We start from the raw sequence: 22,832 nt of genomic DNA on the forward strand, positions 1-22,832 counted from the left end.
TACATTCTTTTTTTTTTTTTTTTTTTTTTTTGACAATTGACTCAATATTTTTATTGAACATAGTGTTAGTGACGTAGAGTTTTCTGCATCATTCACTGTCATCATCTGAAGAATGATAGAAATATGTTGCTATTTTACAGCAGTTAAGTTAATCCTAGAATAACAGGGCTTCCCTCACAGCTCAGTTTGTAAAGTATCTGCCTGCAATGCAGGAGACCCTGGTTCGATTCCTGGGTCAGGAAGATCCACTGGAGAAGGGATAGGCTACTCACTCCAGTGTTCTCGGGCTTCCGTTGTGGCCCAGCTGGTAAAGAATCTGCCTGCAATGCGGGAGACCTGGGTTCGATCACTGGGTTGGGACGATCCCCCGAAGAAGGGAAAGGCTACTCACTCCAGCACTCTGGCCTGGAGAATCCCACGGACTGCATAGTCCATGGGGTTGCAAAAAGTCAGACACGACCGAGCAACTTTCACTTCACCCATACTAAATAGTCACCTTATAGTTTAACACATTTCTCCTAGTGAATTTTACTAACCAAAGATAACTCTTCTAAAGACCTACCCTAGGATTCTGAATTTGATCTAAGACAAAAATAAAATGAACAATGCTGAATGAGTGCCTATGATCATTCTATTCAAAATTACCATTTTTGTGTACCTCTTCTGTGTGAGGCATTTTACAGACATTATCTCTCTGAATTGTCTTTATCTTCACCCTACCAGGTAAATACGGAAATCCCTGTGTTATAGGTAAGAACAGACTCAGATTTCTGAAGTAACTTTTGTAAAACCAAACATCTAAGAAGCAGACAAGTTAGGAGTCAAGATAGGGAGGGAGGTGTGAGGGGTTTCAGGATGGGGAACACATGTAAACCCATGGCAGATTCAAGTCAATGTATGGCAAAACCAATACAATATTGTAAAGTAAAATAAATAAATAAATAAACAGAAAAAAAAAAAGCAATGTCTTTCCTTCTATTACACTGAACACTGTGAATAGAATCTGCAAGCAAAAAATAAGAGTTCTGTATTCAATAAACTGTATCTAAAGAAAGAGGATCCAAGTGAATTGTTAAGTAACAAGGTTAGAAATAATTTAAAGACTTTTGAGGAAAATGGTCAGGGAAAAATTCATGAAAACAAGTTTGGAAATATGACTGAAGGATCGTTATTTTAAAAGACCCTAATTCTTGGAAAGATTGAGCACAGGAGGAGAAGGAGTGACAGAGGAAGAAATGGTAGAATGCCATCACTGAATCAATGGACATGAGTTTGAGCAAACCCTGGAAGAGAGTGAAGGACTGGGAAGCCTGGCATGCTGTAATCCATGGGGTTGCAAAGAGTTGGACATGACTTAGCAACTGAACAACACCAACAGCAATTGATGGGTGGAGAGGATGTGGTATCTCGAAATGAAAGAATACCTTGCAGCAAGAGAAAGAAGACCCAGAGATAAAAGGTGGTAACAGGGAGATGTCTGAGTGGAGTGGGCATTTTATCTAAGAATGTGCTTTGAATATGTGCTTGTACAAGTGTCACATATGTATCATACATTCTTTAACACAGAGCATTCCATTTTAAAGGAACTATGTCATTTTCCTTAGATTATAATGTTAAATGAGTAAAAACAATTTAGTAATGATTTCCTTATTTGGTAATCATTTATTCTTGCTGGTGATAAAAATCAAGCCTTGCTTAGTAAGGTCAAATTTAAAAAATATTTCTTATGTTAATAGTAATAATCACAAAAAATTAGCAATATCAGATACATTAAAAAGTATAAACTTTTGAAAAGATCTTAAACTAGTTATGAAATTAGAAGTTTCTCTCCCTGCATGCCATGAATAAGCTGCTAAGATTTATCTACTAAAATATCTTATCAACATTATTGCTTCACAATCCCATAATTTTTGTGTAGATTTGTCTGGAACTCTTGTTGATTTCAACTTTTAGTGACCTACAAGATCATTATAATTTGGGTACCAGTAAGTTACATTATATTCTGTGATAGCATCTATTTAATCTACGGTAAAGAATTTAAACTGATCATAATGAGGTATGACGACCATATTTCACTGATCTAGAAAAAAACAACACATCACAGCAATAGTAATGGGATGAACTACCCAATTAATCAGTAGAAATTGGACAGGTTGCTTTGGAAGTTTTCCATGAGGGAAAGAAAGTGCTTCTGGTGCTTTGCTTTGAAAGCAAAGCAGACTGGAATCCTTAATCTACTTTGGTAGAGAGCAATTTGATTCTTCATTCTGAAGTTTTATAAGCCAGAATCTAATCCACAATGGAGGTGGAATTGCAGGACAGAGAAACTAGGGTGTTTATATTAAAATTACAGATCTAGTAACTTGTGATGATTGTCATGATTTTTGATGGAGCTCTTTGGGTGTTTCCTCTACCTGTGAATAATAATGGAAATATTATAATCTTGTAATCTATAAGTTTTTTCATCTATAACTCATTCAATCCAGCCCCCAATATATTATCTACCCATTTCACAGGGAGGAATTTAGAGGCCTGGGATCTTCAATACACTCCTGCTAGAACTAGTGCAGAGGTACAAGTCTAGTTCACATCAAAACCCCAAATTTTACATCACTGCAGGTGAGCAATAGGGTAGCTTCTCTGTTCCCAAGTATTAACTGGAATAAAAATAATAGAGGCCTCAGCCATGGCAAAATGCTAACCCTTGTCTAAGCTTGTTTATTTCCTTCATTGCCTAACCTTGTATTAAAAGAGAATAGAACTAATGGATTTCAAGGTAAAAGATCTTTTGAAATACTAAATAATCAAGCAAGTGTTCCCCACGCGGCTAGATCAGGAGCTGCTATGGGAATGTCTGCTTATTATAGCCCCATGATGAACTCATTCACAATTGTAGAAGGACCTGACCCTTGTTTTTATCTCAAGACACCGCAGAGTCCCACTTGGATGGAAAAAGTAGGTAACCTGATGTCAAATCCAATTTGTATAGTGCTTTTTAGTTCTTGCTGAAGCGCCTTTCAATTCTAGTTCTTTGGTTAGGTTCTCAAATATCACATAAATATAGAAAACAGAGTAAAAGAACCAGGACAACCAAACTCCCCTCAAGTCTGTTATATCATTGACCTCTCTTCTATCAAGTAGTATGTCAAAATTCTGAATTTCACTGAGAGGAAAAGATGGATTCGTTTTGTTTTCTGGTCTGTAGAAGAGGAGTTGAAGTGTCAGTAGAAAAGTACCTCTCTCCATCACCAGAGGAAGCTAATCAAGGAAAAATGTCTTCGGAGAACACACACATTAATCTCCAGCTGAATCACAGGGCTGTTACGAGGTGTAACTAATCGTATAGTTGTGACTCATCTCGGTCTGTAACAACATGCTTCACAGTGACATTCCTGGTTGTATGAGATGGAAGTTGCAAGTAAAGGAAAAAGCACTGTTCAGCTGTAATGCCTGCAAGCCTGTGCCAGACTCAGTGACAGTTTGCAGTGAATGCAGCTATTGTGTTTCCACATTAACACATTGCCATATCCCCTCATCACAGTGTTTCTGAAACCTGTCTCCAGCAGTCATTGCCGGGCAGTTTCAGACCTGCAGGTTGTTATAAAAACTTTGTTTTCAAAAATTACTTCTGTCAAGATGCACTGTAGTTGTCTACTCTGATCCACTCTGGTATTGAGTCCAGATGCTCAGAAATATTTTTTAAAAGATTTCTAAAGTGCCTAACACAGACCTTTCACAAAATATTGGTTTCCAGAACAGTATCTATCAAGGTTTCCTACACTGAAGGGAAGATGTGCTGTGACCTCTTGGATTCTGCTTGCCGATGAGATAACTGGAGTGGCGGGAGGAGGGATGACCTGGTGTGGGCCCCGAGCGTCAGCGCTCCATGGCTGCAGGTAGCACAATGCCTGTGGCCTTCTAACGAGGCGGGCTGCTTATCAGGGGCCCTTTTTACTTTAAAATTGTATGAATTTTTTTTTTTATAAAAATATCTATTCAAGAGCTTTTTGCATTTTTCTTTTCTCCAAAATTGAGAATTCCTTAGGAGGCAAGAACAGAGGTATAATTTTTTAAATTTATTTTTTAAGCTTTAAATTTTAAAATATTAATTTAAACAATTACCTTTTAAATTGTCTTTAAACTTTTTCTCATTTTTAAAATAAGAGAAAAGACAAATAAAGTGTATTGTAGAAGAATACAAGTTAGATGTTATGTACCATGTACCAAAAATTGCATACAGATGCAATATTTACTGACATTGAGAACCAGAATTTACTCAGAATTTCCTGGTAGCCAAAGCCAAAAAAGAAATAAGGGACTATATTTTCATTTCTGAATCTATTTCGATTCAGCTCAGTTCAGTTCAGTCGCTCAGTTGTGTCTGACTCTTTGCAACCCCATGAATCGCAGCACGCCAGGCCTCCCTGTCCATCACCATCTCCTGGAGTTCACTCAAACTCACGTCCATCGAGTCGGTGATGCCATCCAGCCATCTCATCCTCTGTCGTCCCCTTCTCCTCCTGCCCGCAATCCCTCCCAGCGTCAGAGACTTTTCCAATGAGTCAGCTCTTCACATGAGGTGGCCAAAGTACTGGAGTTTCAGCTTTAGCATCATTCCTTCCAAAGAACACCCAGAGCTGATCTCCTTCAGAATGGACTGGTTCGATCTCCTTGAAGTCCAAGGGACTCTCAAGAGTCTTCTCCAACACCACAGTTCAAAAGCATCAGTTCTTCAGTGCTCAGCTTTCTTCACAGTCCAACTCTCACAGCCGTACATGACCACTGGAAAAACCATAGCCTTGACTAGACGGACCTTTGTTGGCAAAGTAATGTCTCTGCTTTTGAATATGCTATCTAGGTTGGTCATAACTTTCCTTCCAAGGAGTAAGCATCTTTTAATTTCATGGCTGCAGTCACCAGTGATTTTGGAGCCCAAAAAAATAAAGTCTGACATTGTTTCCACTGTTCCCCATCTATTTCAAAGAAACTGCATATATTTTTCTAGAGAAATAAGCATTTCCTGGAAATAAATATTCCTAGGTTGGTATAAACCCTGATACTAATTGAAATATTTTTTAAAAAGACACTAACATGTACTATACAAATAAAATTTGGTATGAGAAATATTATCTTTTGTAAGCAGTTTTTATGTCTGTCAGAACATTAAGAAGGACATCTACATTTTGGCCTGTGATATGCTTTCTTTTCTCAGCAGTAAAGATTATTGCTATATTTTAATCAATGTCTCTAATCTTATTTTTCAGAATGACAAATCCCCAAGGCGATCTGCAAGTCGATCAAGTAATATTTCAAAAGTAGGTGAAATATGTTCATTTCCTTGTTTATTGATTTACATGTTTTAGAGTTCAAGTAAATATTTTATAATGTTTTATGTGCGGTTGTTATCTGTGACCAATGTACAAATATGACTTGCTAATGGTAATAACTATTTTAAGGGTTTACTGTGATAAAAGGACATGCTTTCACACACAAAAAATGAGTGAAGCTATTTTTTCCACTTCAGTGCTGTATGCAAAAAATAATTTGCTGCTTTCAGGGTGTCACTCAAAGAATGTTAATCCTCTCACTTCAGCTCAGAGAGCTGCCATACACATCAGTGGAAACTCTGTCAAACATCATGGTACAATTTGCATGAACTCAATTTTTCCAGGAGTTTGGGCTCAACTATGGTGGAACTTAACCAGGACAAGTTTTTGAAAGCAATTTAAGACATTAGTTTGGTAAGATATTTGCTTTAAAGAGTCAATGGTTGAAAAAAATCATATTGCTCCCTAGATTATCTATAAATCCAAGCAAGACACCAGAGTATTGAAAAGCTTATGGCATAGGAGAGATATTCTGGATTTTTATTTCACCTTGAAAAAAAAATTCAGTCACTCAGTTGTGTCCAACTCTTTGCAACCCCATGGACTGCAGCACACCAGGCCTCCCCATCCATCACCAACTCCCAGAGTTTACTCAAACTCATGTCCATTCAGTTGATGATGCCAAACAACCATCTCATCCTCTGTCATCCACTTCTCCTTCTGCCTTCAATCTTTCCCAACATGAGGGTCTTTCCAATGAGTCAATTCTTCGAATCAGGTTCCCAAGTACTGGAGCTTCAGCTTCAGCATCAGTCCTTCCAATGAAAATTCAGAACTGATTTCCCTTAGGATGGACTGGTTGGATCTCCTTGCTGTCCAAGGGGCTCCCACAAGTCTTCTCCAACACCACAGTTCAAAAACATCAATTCTTCGGTGCTCAGCTTTATTTACAGTCCAACTCACATCCATACATGACTACTAGAAAACCATAGCTTTTACTAGATGAACATTCCTTGGGTCGGTCATAATTTTTCTTCCAAGGATCAAGTGTCTTTTAATTTCATGGCTGCAGTCAATATCTGCAGTGACTTTGGAGCCCTAAAAAAATCAAGTCGGTCACTGTTTCCACTGTTTCCCCATCTATGTGCCATAAAGTGATGGGACCAGATGCCATGATCTTAGTTTTCTGAATGTTGAGTTTTAAGCCAACTTTTTCACTCTCATCTTTCACTTTCATCAAGAAGCTCTTTATTTCTTTTTCACTTTCTTCCATAAGGGCAATGTCATTTGCATATCTGAGGCTATTGATATTTCTCTCGGCAATCTTGATTCCAGCTTTTGCTTCATCCAATTTCTCATGATGTACTCTGTATATAAGTTAAATAAGCAGGGTGACATTATACAGCTTTGATGTACTCCTTTCCCAATTTGGAACCAGTCAGTTGTTCTATGTCTGATTCTAACTGTTGCTTCTTGACCTGTATACAGATTTCTCAGGAGGCAGGTCAGGTGGTCTGGTAGTCCCATCTCTTTAAGAATTTTTTAATCTTTGTCTCCAGGCTATTTATCTGTGATTCCATTTTGATTTCAAGATTTTGGATCAATTTCACTATCATTATTCGGAATTCTTTATCAGGTAGATTCCCTATCTCTTCCTCTTTAGTTTGGCTTGGTGGGCATTTATCCTGTTCCTTTATCTGCTGGGTATTCCTCTGTCTCTTCATCTTGTTTAAATTGCTGAGTTTGGGGTGCCCTTTCTGTATTCTGGCAGTTTGTGGAGTTCTCTTTATTGTGAAGTTTCCTCGCTCTGTGTGGGTTTGTACAGGTGGCTTATCAAGGTTTCTTGGTTAGGGAAGCTTGTGTCAGTGTTCTGGTGGGTGGAGCTGTATTTCTTCTCTCTGGAGTGCAATGAAATGTCCAGTAATGAGTTATGGGATGTCTATGGTTTTGGGTTGACTTTGGGCTGCCTGTATCTTGGAGCTCAAGGCTGTGTTCCTTGTTGCTGGAAAATTTGCTTGGTATGTCTTGCCCTGAAACTTGTTGGCCCTTGTGTGGTGCTTGGTTTCAGTGCAGGTATGGAGGCATTTGATGAGCTCCTGTCAATTAATGTTCCTTGGAGTTAGGAGCTCCCTGGAATCAGGGTTTGGACTTAAGCCTCCTGCTTCCAGTTAAGGGAACTGGAGGAATCAACCTAACTGACTTCAGGCTCTATTACAAAGCCACAGTTATCAAGACAGTATGGTACTGGCACAAAGACACAAATATTGATCAATGGAACAAAATAGAAAGCCCAGAGATAAATCCACACACATATGGACACCTTATCTTTGACAAAGGAGGCAACAATATACAATGGATTAAAGACAATCTCTTTAACAAGTGGTGCTGGGAAAACTGGTCAACCACTTGTAAAAGAATGAGACTAGAACACTTTCTAACACCATACACAAAAATACACTCAAAACAGATTAAAGATCTCAACGTAAGACCAGAAACTATAAAACTCCTAGAGGAGAACATAGGCAAAACACTCTCCAACATACATCACAGCAGGATCCTCTATGACCCACCTCCCAGAATATTGGAAATAAAAGCAAAAATAAACAAATGGGATCTAATTAAACTTAAAAGCTTCTGCACAACAAAGGAAACGCTAAGCAAGGTGAAAACACAGCCTTCAGAATGGGAGAAAATAATAGCAAATGAAGCAACTGACAAACAACTAATCTCAAAAATATACAAGCAACTCCTACAGCTCAATTCCAGAAAAATAAATGACCTAATCAAAAAATGGGCCAAAGAACTAAATAGACATTTCTCCAAAGAAGACATACAGATGGCTAACAAACACATGAAAAGATGCTCAATATCACTCATTATAGGAGAAATGCAAATCAAAACCACTATGAGGTACCATTTCACACCAGTCAGAATGGCTGCGATCCAAAAGTCTACAAGCAATAAATGCTGGAGAGGGTGTGGAGAAAAGGGAACCCTCTTACACTGTTGGTGGGAATGCAAACTAGTACAGCCACTATGGAGAACAGTGTGGAGATTCCTTAAGAAACTGGAAATAGAACTGCCTTATGATCCAGCAATCCCACTGCTGGGCATACACACTGAGGAAACCAGAAGGGAAAGAGACACATGTACCCCAATGTTCATCGCAGCACTGTTTATAATAGCCAGGACATGGAAGCAACCTAGATATCCATCAGCAGATGAATGGGTAAGACATCTGTGGTACATATACACAATGGAGTATTACTCAGCCATTAAAAAGAATACATTTGAGTCAGTTCTAATGAGGTGGATGAAACTGGAACCTATTATACAGAGTGAAGTAAGCCAGAAAGAAAAACACCAATACAGTATACTAACACACATATATGGAATTTAGAAAGATGGTAACGATAACCCTGTGTACGAGACAGCAAAAGAGACATTGATGTATAGATCAGTCTTATGGACTCTGTGTGAGAGGGAGAGGGTGGGGAGATTTGGGAGAATGACATTGAAACATGTTTAATATCATGTATGAAATGAGTCGCCAGTCCAGGTTTGATGCATGATACTGGATGCTTAGGGCCGGTGCACTGGGACGACCCAGAGGGAGGGTATGGGGAGGGAGGAGGGAGGAGGGTTCAGGATGGGGAGCACGGGTATACCTGTGGCAGATTCATTTCGATGTTTGGCAAAACTAATACAATATTGTAAAGTTTAAAAATAAAATAAAATTTAAAAAAAAGAATTTTTTAAAGTTTGTTGTGATCCACACAGTCAAAGGCATTGGCATAGTCAGTAAAGCAGAAGTAGATACTTTTCTCAAACTCTCTTGCTTTTCTAATGATCCAGTGGATGTTGGCAATTTGATCTCTGGTTCCTCTGCCTTTTCTAAATCCAGCTTGAATATCTGGAAGTTCACGGTTCATTTACTGTTGAAACCTGGCTTGGAGAATCTTGAGCATTACTTTGCTAGTGTGTGAGATGAGTGCAATTGTGTGGTAGTTTAAACATTCTTTGGCATTGCCTTTCTTGAGGATTGGAATGAAAACTGACCTTTTCCAGTCCTGTGGACACTGCTGAGTTTTCCAAATTTACTGTCATAGTGAGTGCAGCACTTTCACAACATCACCTTTTAGGATTTGAAATAGCTTGACTGAAATTCCATCAGCTCCACTAGCTTTGTTCATAGCGATGCTTCCTAAGGCCCACTTGACTTCATATTCCAGGATGTCTGGCTCTAGGGGAGTGATCACACCATAGTGATTATCTGGGTCATGAAGATCATTTTTGTACAGTTCTTCTGTGTATTCTTGCCACCTCTTCTTATATCTTTTGCTTCTTTTAAGTCCATACCATTTCTGTACTTTCTTGTACCCATCTTTGCATGAAAAGTTCTCTTGCTATCTCTAATTTTCTTGAAGAGATCTCTAGTCTTTTCCATTCTATTTTCTATTTTTTTCCCTCTATTTCTTTTCACTGATCACTGAGGAAAGCTTTCTTATCTCTCCTTGCTAGTCTTTGAATCTCTGCATTCAGATGGGTATATCTTTCCTTTTCTCCTTTGCCTTTTGCTTCTCTTCTTTTCATAACTATTTGTAAGGCCTCTTCAGACAACCATTTTGCCTTTTTGCATTTCTTTTTCATGGGGATGATCTTGATCCCTGCTTCCTATACAATGTCATGAACCTCCATCATGACAGAGTTCTTCAGGCACTCTGTCTATCAGATCTAATCCCTTGAATCTATTTGTTATTTCCACTGTATAATCATAAGGGATTTGATTTAGGTCATACCTGAATGGTCTAGTGGTTTTTCCTACTTTCTTCAAGAAAAATTAAGAGCTATTTTCTAAGATGAGTTGCTATGCAATTTATAAACTGATATTTGAAGAGTGAAAAGTCATTTAGAGCCATTTGTGAAATTGAAAAATTATGACTTCTGAAAATTTAATGCTGATAAAGATGAATTTGCCATGAAGAGAACTTCCATGACAGGTCCTCTCAGTTGCCAGCACCCTTTCCAGCCCTGAGATCAACTTTGTATATAAATTTTGCATTATTTTCCTTCAGGATGGCTCCCAAAGCAGCAATAAACTATAGGTACTACAGAACATAGACCCACTCCCATTTTGATAAGTTTTTGTTTTGTCTTGTTTTCACAAACAAAAGGCTTTATTATTCATTGAAAAAATAGCAGTAGCCAAATTATCAGCATTTTCTTAACCTGGTTTCCCAAGGCTGATTTTAATGAGACAGTGTTAAGATGGTCAGGTGAAACCTGTCAACACACTGGGTCAGGTACAGAAATGCCTGCACTTAAGAAGCTCTAATAGATAGTAGAGATGCCTGTGTGTTGCTCTATATAGAGACCACCTCTCTGTGTTGCAATGCTCTCCACTGTACAGACAAGCTCAGTAACATAGGCCAAAACAAAAGCAGTCAGTGTTTCTACTTCCAAGATGTGCAGAGATGCAACACACCCACAGAGAATTGTATCTCAGCAGCTGGAAGCGCTCATCTCTATGGACTTTCCAATCTAGGCATCTTCCTAACATTTGCGAGTCCCTGTGCCCAGAAGTTAAAGCACCAGCCCCAGGGACAGGGGACCTGAGTCATCACTGTCGCTTCCTACTTCTGGGACCAGAGACACTCATCCTCCCTGAGACACACTTGCCACCACTGAGACATGAGGCAATGGTATCGGTCACTTGAAGGTTTTTCTCAAGTGGTTGTGAATCAAAACAGTACCTTTCAAATGTCAGTCATCATCACATCATGGAGAGCCCTGCCTGCAAGTACATGGCATCATCATCTTTCTGAACATGAATGTTAATGTTGACCTAAAAACCTGTAGACAGTACTGACAACTCCTTTGTCATGCCAAATATTGCTTTGTGACCCAGGTGAAATTGTATCTTCATTTCCAAGCTGCTGTTTGACTTCTACATAATGCAGCATGTTTATTACTTTTACCTTTTCTTTTATTCTTTTTTTTTAAATTGGAGGATAATTGCTTTTCAATGTTGTGATGGTTTCTGCTGTACATCAACATGAATCAATCATAATCATATTCATTCTTTAAGAAATGAGACAGTCTGAAGTAAAGTTTCCCTTCCATGAGTTCTCCTTCCAGGTTCTGACACCTATTAATTGCAGCCTTGAGTGGGAGACAATTGATGATAAAATACATTATATTCAAAGAGAAAAGAGTTCTGTTCTTCTAATTGTGCTGTTGCAAAAGCTCACATCATCACACACCTGTAGGGGTGAAAAGATTTCAGTATGTTTAAGTTTATTTTGCTTCAGCCAACAGGATTCACTTTTATTTACGTTCAGAAGGATGGGCACAAAAGATAAACCCATTGTTGAATCCTTAATACTTTTAATTGAATGATTAAGTGATAAACTCTTCATTAAGACCAGATAACTTACCAAAGATGGAATGGCAAATTATAGCAATATTTGAGCTCTTGGACTTTTAAAGAGGTAGAGAAAAAAATTGTAATAAAACAAGGGTGATTTTTCTCTAAATTTCTCAAAAAAAATTTATGTTAAACACTAAAAGAGTGTTTCTTAAGGGTGTGATAATCAATATAACAGAGTAATTAAGACCATTAAGACCATGGATTCAGAGTAACTGCTTAGAGGTGTCATTTAACTTCTTTAGTAACTTTATGTGTAAAAGAAGAGTATCTAACAGTATCTATCTCTCAGAGGAGTACTTAGCACAGTAGCCAGCAGCCTTTCAGTATGAGCTGCTATTATTATGGGGCTTTTAATGCTGACATCTCAGCGACAGCACAGTGAGTGCTCGGTAATCTTTTTGTGAGTAAGTGAATTTGTGACTCTAGTCATAGTATATGCATCGTTCTCTGGGCAGAATGAAAGTGAATATTAATAATAGATTGGACAGGATGAAGTCAAGTTTAAGATTGAGTAAAACTTTCGTGATCTGACATAATTTTATTGAAAAATGACTACACATTCTTGTTTAATTAAAATGTGCCATGTATGTTTAACAATAAAAATTCTTTTTGGTGAGTGATAATCCTACTCATAATGAGCATCTTCCTTAACTGTTGTCAAATTTCTGCTATCCCTGATCATTTCGTAAAAGAAAGTCACAGTTCAGAGGACTCCATCCTGCAGAACTGTCCTCCTCACTGTTGAGTCTTCCCATTTCCTGCAGTTACTTACTGAATCAGACCTTCTAGTCATTAATATTTGTGAAATGTCTCCATTGGGAATCTTATTCTATCCTTGGAATGATGGAGTAATGAGAAAAATCCCCTCCAAGTTCTCAGCAAGCTTAAAGTGAAGAAATTCAGATGTGGCATAGATATATGAGATACAACTTATAATTTAATATATACATAAATTATAATTTACTATATATTAAGTAGAATTATGTGCAAAAAAAGATAACAGAGCAAGCAGCCCTGCACCTCTCCCCACTAGAAAATTCTAGCAAGGATGGCCCTTGGCTGGTATCTAGGATTTCAGGAGTGGGATACTACCACCCTAACTGGTAAGAATGGCTCATGGTGTTTAAGTTGTGCCAACAATATTGCTTATCCTAGAGACCTGCTTTCATTATGGGAGGTCTGGGATTTGAGTACATGCTAGACAGTGAGTACCTGCATGACCAGCCCCCAGTAAATGTTGGGGCTGGGTCTCTATTGAGTCTCCCTGGTAGATAGCACTTATCTGTTACCAACACGTACACAACTACAGGAATTAAGCACATCTTGTGTGACTCCCCAGGAAGTCAACTTGTGAATATTTGGAACTCTGCTCCCAGTTCCCTCGGACTTCACCTTATGTGCCTTTTCCCTTTGCTGACTTTGCTTAGTGTCCTTTCACTATAATAAACCATAGGGATGAATATAATTACAAGTTCATTCCTATGAGCAGTTCTAGGCAGTCACTGCCCCAGGTGTGGTCACGGGAACCTCTGATATTCCAGCCAAAAGCATACAGACCAGAGGTTGTGGGGGTGCATTTCCATTTGGCGACAGGATAGCACTAGGGAAGAACTGTATATTAACAGGGACTTGGAGGATGGGTATGACTTGATCAAATTCAAGGAAAGTATGTTTAAAGGTATATATGTGGAAGGCATAGAAGTTAGAAAGCATGGATTACAAGGAGAAGGATGCACAAAACAGTTTTTAGGGGCCTTTGAGGTGGAACATTGATCATAGGACATTCTCTTTAATGGTACAAGTGTTCCCTGGCTTGGAAACAGAGATGGATTTAGAATCCATCAAGATCCTTGGGACCTTTTTTAGTAAACAGAACATTATTTAAAAAAAAAAAAATTATTATTTTTGCTGTTCAGGGTTGTATAAGTCCTGACTGATTTTGCTGTTGTGAATATGAAATATCCAAGTGTGGGATAAATAAAAATGTGGAATTGTTAATAAACATTTAAAATTTTTCTCCTTAGTCTTTACCTTTGAATCTTTCTACCTCATATTATTCAGTTGCAATTATACGTTGAATTTTCTGGTTATTCCAATCTTGAGATGTTTTTATTAGTTTATATTTATAGCTTGCTTTAGATGTAAAAGATACATTTGTGACTTTTTTCTTACACTAATAGGATTTGTGTGCATTAGCTATGTTAATGCTGATCCAAAAACAACAGAGATGCTATATAAAAACTTAAAACAATGTATGTAAGATTGTCAAAATATCTCATTGTGAATATACCAGCATTCATTTTCCTCCTCACTTATCCCTCTAAAAAGCTGCTTTTGATATTAGTGTTTGTTGCTGCTTTTTTTTTGGGGGGGGGGGGCATTTTATTATTTTTTTAATATAAATTTATTTATTTTAATTGGAGGCTAATTACTTTACAGTATTGTATTGGTTTTGCCATACATCAATGTGACTCCACCACGGGTGTACATGTGTTCCCCATCCTGAATCCCTCTCCCACCTCCCTCCCCGTACCATCCCTCTGGGTCATCTCAGTGCACCAGCCCCAAGCATCCTGTATCCTTAATCGAACCTGGACTAGCGATTCGTTTCATATATGATATTAGACATGTTTCAATGCCATTCTCCCAAATCATCCCACCCTCTTATTTTTTATTGAAGGATAATTGCTTTACAGAATTTTGTTATTTTCTGTCAAACTGCAACATGAATCAGCCATAGGTGTACATACGTCACCTCCCTTTTGAACCTCCCTCCCATCCCCATCCCCATCTCACCCCTCTAGGTTGATAAAGAGCCCCTGTTTGAGTTTCCTGAGCCATACAGCAAATTCCCATTTGCTATCTATTTTACATATGCTTTTTAACACACATATAGCTCACAAATAGATTCCTCAAGAGGCAAAATTAGTCAAATTTGGCTTTTCTTTTCTTTATTCTAGGGTAAGGCCTCACTATATTCAACTTGTAACAGCATATTATGTATTTCACAAGAAAAGCCTTTCAAGAGCAAACTGTGAAAGAGAAAGAAAGCCTTGCACTTTCAGTTCAAATCAACATCTAGAATTTTCTTTTAAATAAAACACATTATACTTTTTGCTCTACGTAGGAAGCAGTTCATAAAGTTTAATCTATTTGTGAAAAAAAATTCAAAAGCCACCATCTTAAAATGATGTTTGTTAGCTTCCATTATTTCCTGTTATATTTCCTGCACTTAGTTGCTCAGTCATATCCAACTCTTTGTGACCCCATGGACTGTAGCCCACCAGGTTCCTCAGTCGTTGGGGATTCTCCAGGCAAGAATACTGGAGTGGGTTGCCATGCCCTCCTCTGGGGATCTTCCCAAGCCAGGGATCGAACCCAGATCTCCCATGTTGCAGGAGGAGTCTTTACCTTCTAAGTCACCAGGGAAGTCCATGGATACTAGAGTAGTTAGTCTATCCCTTCCCCAGGGGATATTCCTGACCCAGGAATCAAACCGGGGCCTCCTGCACTGCAAGCAGATTCTCTACCAGCTGAGCTACCAGGAAAGCCCGTTATACTCCCTAGATCTCACTTATTTAACAAAAGATCATCTAAGTTGAGGAGAAGGCAATGGCAACCCACTCCAGTACTCTTGCCTAGAAAATCCCATGGACAGAGGAGCCTGGTAGGCTGCAGTCCATGGGGTCGCTAAGAGTCTGGACACGACTGAGTGACTTCACTTTCTCTTTTCACCTTCATGCATTGGAGAAGGAAATGGCAACCCACTCCAGTGTTCTTGTCTGGAGAGTCCCAGGGATGGGGGAGCCTGGTGGCCTGCTGTCTATGGGGTCGCACAGAGTCGGACACGACTGAAGCGACTTAGCACCAGCAGCAGCATCTAAGTTGTTCAACTGGTCTCTACCTAGAAATATTCTATACCATGTTAGGGTAAAGATGGCACATAATGTATAAAATATTATTGCTAAAGCATTCCCTTTTCCTGTCTGTGTGCCCCAGCTCACTCTTCAGTAAGTGAAGGTATATAGCATGTCAACATAATTTATTCAACAAACATTTTTAAGGATATATGTTTTAAATGTGTGCTTTCTTTTGATCAAATACCTTGATTCTACTTCCGTAAATCTTCATCTCTTTCCCTTTAAGATTCCAATGTGTTTTTCAGCAAGGTCAAAGTGAATGTGTTCCCCCAATTTAACAGGTATTGGGAATTTGTTCTGCTGAACCTGAGCTAAGCATTTGGATCTCAGAACAGGTGTTTAATGTTCTGAATTAGTGAGAGATCCATCTTTGTTTGCTTATACAAGGGACCTATAAATCACCCATACCTTCAGACTACATACCTTGAGAGGATAATTTTGACATGTTGATGAGGTAAAATTGGATGTAGAATTAGGAAACAGCTAGAAAGGAGGTGGACTAATTTGAGAACTGTCTTAGCACCTGGATCAGGACCTGTCCAGAGACCAAAGTTGAGGAAATTGGTATAAATTTAATCTAGTTATCAAAGAGAACCTGAGACCCTCTTATATCACATTAGGTGATTTCATCAGGTCTTGTGCCAACAACTCTCGAATAGATGTTTCTAGCCCTAATTTCTGCCATGAATTCTAGGATCAAATAGCCTACTCCACTTTTCCACTTGGATGTGCAACAGGAATCTGTCTTAGGTCAGGTGTCCCAGTGCAGGTGCTGAACAGGGAATTGTTTGCAGTGGTGCCCTGTGGGAGTGTAGTGGGAGAAACAGGACAGGAGGAGGAGGTCAAGAAAGTCACCCCCCCCCCCAGTCCTGCATGGGGACCCTGCAGGATAAAGTGAGCTTGAAGCCTTCCCTACCTGAAGCAGGGAAACAAGGCTACTTCTCTTGCCAGCCATCCAATTCAGGGTGCTTTGAGAGAGGAAACATCCAGCTCCATTGACTCTCTAACATCAGGAATTTAAGATGCCCAGCGCAGTTTTCCAGAAAAGCCCAGTTGCAGGATTTGAGAAAACAAAGTGTCCAGAGGCTTCAGGAGTCAGGCACTGGCACAGTCAAAGTGGCCACCAGACTGGGTCTTGGTAGAACCTTGGAAGCATCTGCTACTGCCTGTCTATCAAACCACCAGGATCCATGGGATGCTCGGTGACAATTTCTGAGGAAGGAAGAAAATATGTGGGCCAGTAGGATGACCTCTTACTGCTGCCAAAGCCATCACTGATTCATCCCCTCTTTCTATCCACTCATCCCCAATATCCCTCATTCTTGATGATCAGTTTTGTTAGACAAGGAAGCTGGCTGGTGAGGTATACCCCACCCCCACTGGGAGTTCTCCCCCAGTCCCAATGATCATGCCCTTAACAAGTTGCAATTGATTTAATTAACCATTTGAAGTTAAACGTGTGTGGGAAATGGAAAAATGTTGCAGTGAATCCCCTAAGTTTTAAACTTATCTTGCTTCCTCATTAGTGGCAGCCACCCTACCTCCTCATGATGGCCAAGTCCACTGTAGATTGAATTGCTGCTCAGCCTCCCAGACAACATACTGTTACTCATGAGGGAAAGCTCCAGTCCTGTGGCCCACGAATATCCTGACCATGGACCTGATAATGGCCCAGTCCTGTGGCCCACTGATGTCCTGACCAGACTTTCTAGAGCCAAGTAGCATTCCAGAAGTTTGCTTTCCATATTATAAGGGGAACTCCGCAATGCTGTGGCCTTGATCTGAAACAATGATGTTTTCACTGCAGTCCCCCCTTTGGAATTTGAGAGAGAACCTGCCTGGCATTCCTATCAACCATGGTAACTCAAATAACACAGAACTTGCCCCTTACTGTAGCTCTGGCATCTAGCTCACTTGTTTTGCTGCTGATCCTTCAGCAGAAGCTTCTCTCATTCAAGCCCCACTCAAAACTGGTAGCCTTCTGAGTCATCTGATAAAGGGCCTAAGAATTATTCCAAAGTATGGATTTTGCTCCAAAACTCAGAATTCTAACAAGCACTCTGGGCCTTTCTTCATAGTAAGATTAGATGAAAAATATGTCTGAAGGGACTGTCTCAGTGTGCATAACACAATGGGATCCCTAAAATTTTCACTGGGTTGGCCAATTCCTGAACGTTTGTGGGATTTTTCTCTCACCCTCATGTCTTAATAAGAGCTTCAGATTACTGGCCCTTCTTGTCCATTAAATCCAATTAACATGATATCAGCACACAATGGATTAATCTGATGTTTGACAATTGACATACAATCAAGATCACCTTCAATCTATATTGTGATGTGTCCCTGGGGCAGGACCAGGAATGTGTACTGCTCTCCATGCCAGGTGAATGCAAACTGTTTTTGATCCTGCTTTATGATGAATATTGGAAAGAACATGTTACTAGAACAATAGCTTCATACTATATACTGGTGCAGACATCTGATAGGCCTCGCACCCCCACTGTATCTAATGTTTGATGGTGAGGGTATCTGATTCAACAGGTGTCTGCAGGAACAGACTAGAAATTAAGTGATGACTTGATGGAAACAACCACCTTTATATCCTTTTAAGTCTGTTCTCATGCAACAGCAAATGTTATCGTTTTCAAATATATGCCAGAGAGTGTCTTGCTCCTGTTTCAGCCCTCCAATGGTTTCCTATACCACTCAGTGTGTGTGAGAGTGTGTGTTAGTCTCTCAGTCATGTCCAACTCTTTGCGACCCCATGGACTGTAGCCCGCCAGTCTCCTCTGTCCATGGAATTCTCCAGGCAAGAGTACTGAAGTGGGTTGATATCCCCTTCTCCAATATTACTGAGTGAAATATTAATCCCAAAGCTGGCCCTGTACTCTCTAATGGATGAGATGTATTTCTCATCTCTCTTCCTCCAGGTCCCTCAGCTCCAGACGCACTGGCCTCTTCTGCTTTGGGGTATTTGCTCTCCCTACCCCTGGCTGCTCAGAAGCCTCACTCCCCACATGTCTGCATAACTGGATTCTTCAGTTTTTCTCCTTAGATAACACCTTATTAGTGAGAACCTATCTCCTTTTCTGATATATTTTCCTTTAAGGATTATAATCTGCAATATTGTTTATTTTACTTGTTTTATTTAAGCTCTATGAAAGCAAGAACTTCATTACTTGGTTCAATACTGCTTCCTCAGCACCTTGAAAAGACTGAGTAATATAACCTCACTAGATATGCTGAATGAGCCAATAGAGCTAATTTTGCTTTGTTAGTTTTGGGATGTATGTTCTTCATGTGGAATCTGTGGGTTCACGGAGCAGTGATACTGAGGTGAGGCCGGTCCATGACTCACTGTTACCAGTACTCACAAGACAGGCCCAAAGTACACATGTTTATAACAGATTCAATTGATGTCCCACCTAGATGCTTGACACCAGCCACATTTCCCCCAGCTTCCCTGGGTGTTTTCATGTACTTCTTCAGCTCTCTTCCTCTCCAGAGATTTTCCCTAAGCCAACTGTTGCCTTTCACCCTAATACATAACTCGTGAGCAGTTTTTTAATCATACGCACAAAAGAACATCTGTTAGAGAAGAGGCACTAACTAGGAGGAAGGGGAGGTGTGTCCAGTGTATCTCAACCAGCCCGAGCATCCCGGCCGCTGTGCCAGAGCCTGTAAATGGTTTAGCCATGTTGGCAGAGAAGGACACCTTGTGCACGCACTGTAGTGTGGTCTCCTCACCAGGGGTGATACAGCCACCAGCCCTGCTGAGTGAACATTTGACCTGAAGAAGTAGAGGCTGATGTTGAGCCCCCTAGTTTAGTACCATTTAGACCAACCAGCCACTTACAGTAGCTTGATTATATCACATGCCTTCTGGGTTTGCCTCTCCTGGAAAGCTAGGACTAGAGTGAAGTAAGAAAAGCACTAGGCTTAGACACATAATGTAAGGGGTGCCAAAAACTCAGCAATCAAGATATATTTTAATGTAATACTGTGAGAAACAAATGTCTTGCAAAAGCTCCATGATAAGTAAGATATCTAATTTTTAAATAAAAACAGGATGAGTACTACACCAGGCCATGTGCATCCAGAAGCAAAAATCTGTAATACTGAATTTTTTAATATATTTAATATTTTGATATTTGTTCATCGTGGATGTTTTTGCATTAATTTGTTAACTTGCTTTAAAATATCTTTTTCTCTTGAATACTCAGTTTTTAAGTGCACCCTTACATTGCATGCATGAGTTAAGTGTCTCATTTTCTAGCTCAGGTCCTGGTTATGTGCCCCACATGACAGTTTCGAGCTACCGTCAACAGCTATGAACTTAGCATTTGATCTACTAACACAGGATTCTGCTTAACATCACATCAGACCCAAGAACTCATTTTATAGCATAAAGGTGGAACAGTGGATGTATGACTATGGGCCTCCTCCATCCATCCCTATCAGCCAGATGCCGTCAGTGTATCAACACCAAGTATAATACCTGTGGCAGATTCATTTTGATATTTGGCAAAACTAATTCAGTTATGTAAAGTTTAAAAATAAAACAAAATAATAAAAAAAAAATAAAGACTTTGGAAGATAAATGGGATGTATAAGCCTAGAAGAGATTGATGCACTACATTTTTTAAACCAACACCCATCAAACCTAGATAGCGCATTAAAAAGCAGAGACATCACTTTGCCACAAAAAGGTCCATATAGTCAAAGCTATGGTTTTTCCATAATCATATACAGATGTGAGAGTTGGACCATAAAGAAGGCTGAGTGCTGAAGAACTAATGTTTTTGAATTTGGTGTTGGAGAAAACTCTTGAGAGTCCCTTGGACTGCAAGGAGATCAAACTAGTCGATCCTAAAGGAAATCAATCCTGAATATTCATTGGAAGGACTGATGCTGAGTCTGAAGCTCTAGTATTTTGGCTACCTGGTGGGAAGAGCTGATTCATTGGGAAAGATCTTGATGCTAGGAAAGATTGAAGGCAGCAGGAGAAGGGGACAACAGAGGATGAGATGGTTGGATGGCATCACCGACTCAATAGACATGAATTTGAGCAAGCTCTGGGAGATGGTGAAGGACAGGGAAGCCTGGCATGCTGCATTTTATGGGGTTGCAAAGAGTTGGACACAACTGAGTGACTAAAAAACAACTGTGTGTGTGCCAGAGCTGCCATATGGGATCAGCTGAAGCTAGCATTCAGGTAAGACTACACTCTGCCCAGCTCTGTAGTTCCTGCTCTATAACTTCTTCCCTCATTCCACTTCTAAAGACACTGCCCTGGTAAATCATTTGGATAAGAATTCTTGTCTCAGGCTCTGTTTCTAAGGAACCTGACTTAAGCAGCTTCAGTATCAGTATCAGTTCAGTCACTCAATCATGTCCGACTCTCTGTGACCCCATGAACTGCAGCACGCCAGGCCTCCCTGTCCATCACCAAATCCTGGAATTTACCCAAACTCATGTCCATTGAGTCAGTGATGCCATCCAACCGTCTCATCCTCTGTCATCCGCTTCTCCTCCTGCCCTCAATCTTTCCCAATATCAGGGTCTTTTCAAATGAGTCAGCTCTTCACATCAGGTATTAATCAGCTTAGGAAATTTTATTGCAATTTTACATTCTTAGAGTGTTAGTCCATAAAGGTTTGGAGAGAAAGAAAAAGAAAGGAGGAAAGTAGGGAGAGAAAGAGAGAGAATGGAAACATTGGTTGTTCACCACAGATAATCTGCCCTGGGACATCTAATATATTTTTAGAAAATTCAAATTTCTAAACTATCAAGAATGCTTTAGAAAGTCCAGTGGGGGAAAGGAATCACTTCAAATTGAGTGTGTGTATATGTATATTTAAATATTGGGGAAGAAACTACATAATTTTCATCAGCTGAAAAATTTTCAAAATGTGAATTATGTCTCCACATATCTGTAGAGAAATGCATATAAAATATTAGTCTTTTGGATCATGGCGAGCTTTGATTGTTTGCTACAGCTGACTTGACCAGCTCTATTGTTGTTTGTAAAACAGAATAGGACAGCTTCTATGATTTTTCATTCATTCATTGAATGCCCAGTTATTGTATGCAAGAAACTATTTTAGATGCTAAACTTTCAAAGCTATTAGAGCTACTATAGTTGTGGCCATTAGGAAACATATATTCCAAGATTATTGCACATTTCTCCAGTATGTTATCTTTAGCCAAATGTTTATTTTTGTTTTTGTTTGTTTGGTTGGTTAGTTGGGTATTTTTACAGAATTTCCTCTAGGACAGGCCTCTGTAGCTTTCCTTGATCTTAAGAAGTAGGAAAAACTGTATGTTTGGGAAGCTTTAGATGTAGTAACAGGTCAAATCTAACTTCAGCTAAAGCATATTGAAGATATGGGGAAGTCTAGTGCTGGGGATCAGCCTGGGAGAGACTGTTGACCTGACCATTGGTTGACGTGACCTTGTGACCACACCAAATGTGATAAAGGATCATGATTTGGATACTGTAATGCTAACTGGTTTTTGTCATCAATTAAATTATGTCGGTGTCCTCACGTATATTCTGGCAAGTGATAGGGCCTGAAATATAGTGTCTCCTTTTTCCTTCAGTGATATGATCCTTACACTATGTAATCTTTATTTAGTTGTAGTTTCTTTCAACCTCCATACCATGTCAACCCTTCTGATAACAGGAAGAGTTGGAGATACTTTTTCTTTTACTTTCTGATTTACTTAAGAGGTAATTAAGTAAGATGGAGCCCAAGCATTGCTGTTTTTTTTTTTAAAGCTTCCCAAGTGATTTGAATGTACAACCCAGATAAAAGCCCCTGGGATATTTGGAACATCTGGAGACATTTCGGGTTGTCACAGTTGAGGAGGGGGTTGCTCCTGGCACCTCAAGGAGAGAGGAAGGGGTGCTGCTAGACACCGAAGATGCACAGTACAGCCAGCCCCACAGCAAAGAGCAATCCCGGCCAGATGTCAATAGTTTCACCACTGGAGGGTGCCCTGGAGGCTGGAGACACATCTGTCAAAGGCAGAGACCAGGTGTGCAGAACCTGGCAGTCCAGGTGGGAGTTTAGACATGCCACTGAGGCAGGGTTCAGTGGACAAGTAGGAGACATGTCAAGAACAAGAGCCAACTTCACAAAAGTTTTCTAT

At 39.6% G+C, this 22,832-nt stretch overlaps 1 protein-coding gene across 1 annotated transcript in view; it reads left to right on the forward strand.

Moving 5' to 3' along the window:
• MARCHF1 (membrane associated ring-CH-type finger 1) overlaps positions 1–22,832 on the forward strand; it is a 454,619-nt gene that overhangs the window by 203,226 nt on the left and 228,561 nt on the right. Inside the window, exon 2 of the mRNA XM_055587572.1 lies at positions 5,265–5,315. Within this exon, the coding sequence (XP_055443547.1) occupies positions 5,265–5,315 (51 nt within the window). The remainder of the gene's footprint in view (positions 1–5,264; positions 5,316–22,832) is intronic.

This window comes from Bubalus kerabau, chromosome 7 (assembly GCF_029407905.1).
Source record: "Bubalus kerabau isolate K-KA32 ecotype Philippines breed swamp buffalo chromosome 7, PCC_UOA_SB_1v2, whole genome shotgun sequence".
Lineage (NCBI taxonomy): Eukaryota > Metazoa > Chordata > Mammalia > Artiodactyla > Bovidae > Bubalus > Bubalus kerabau.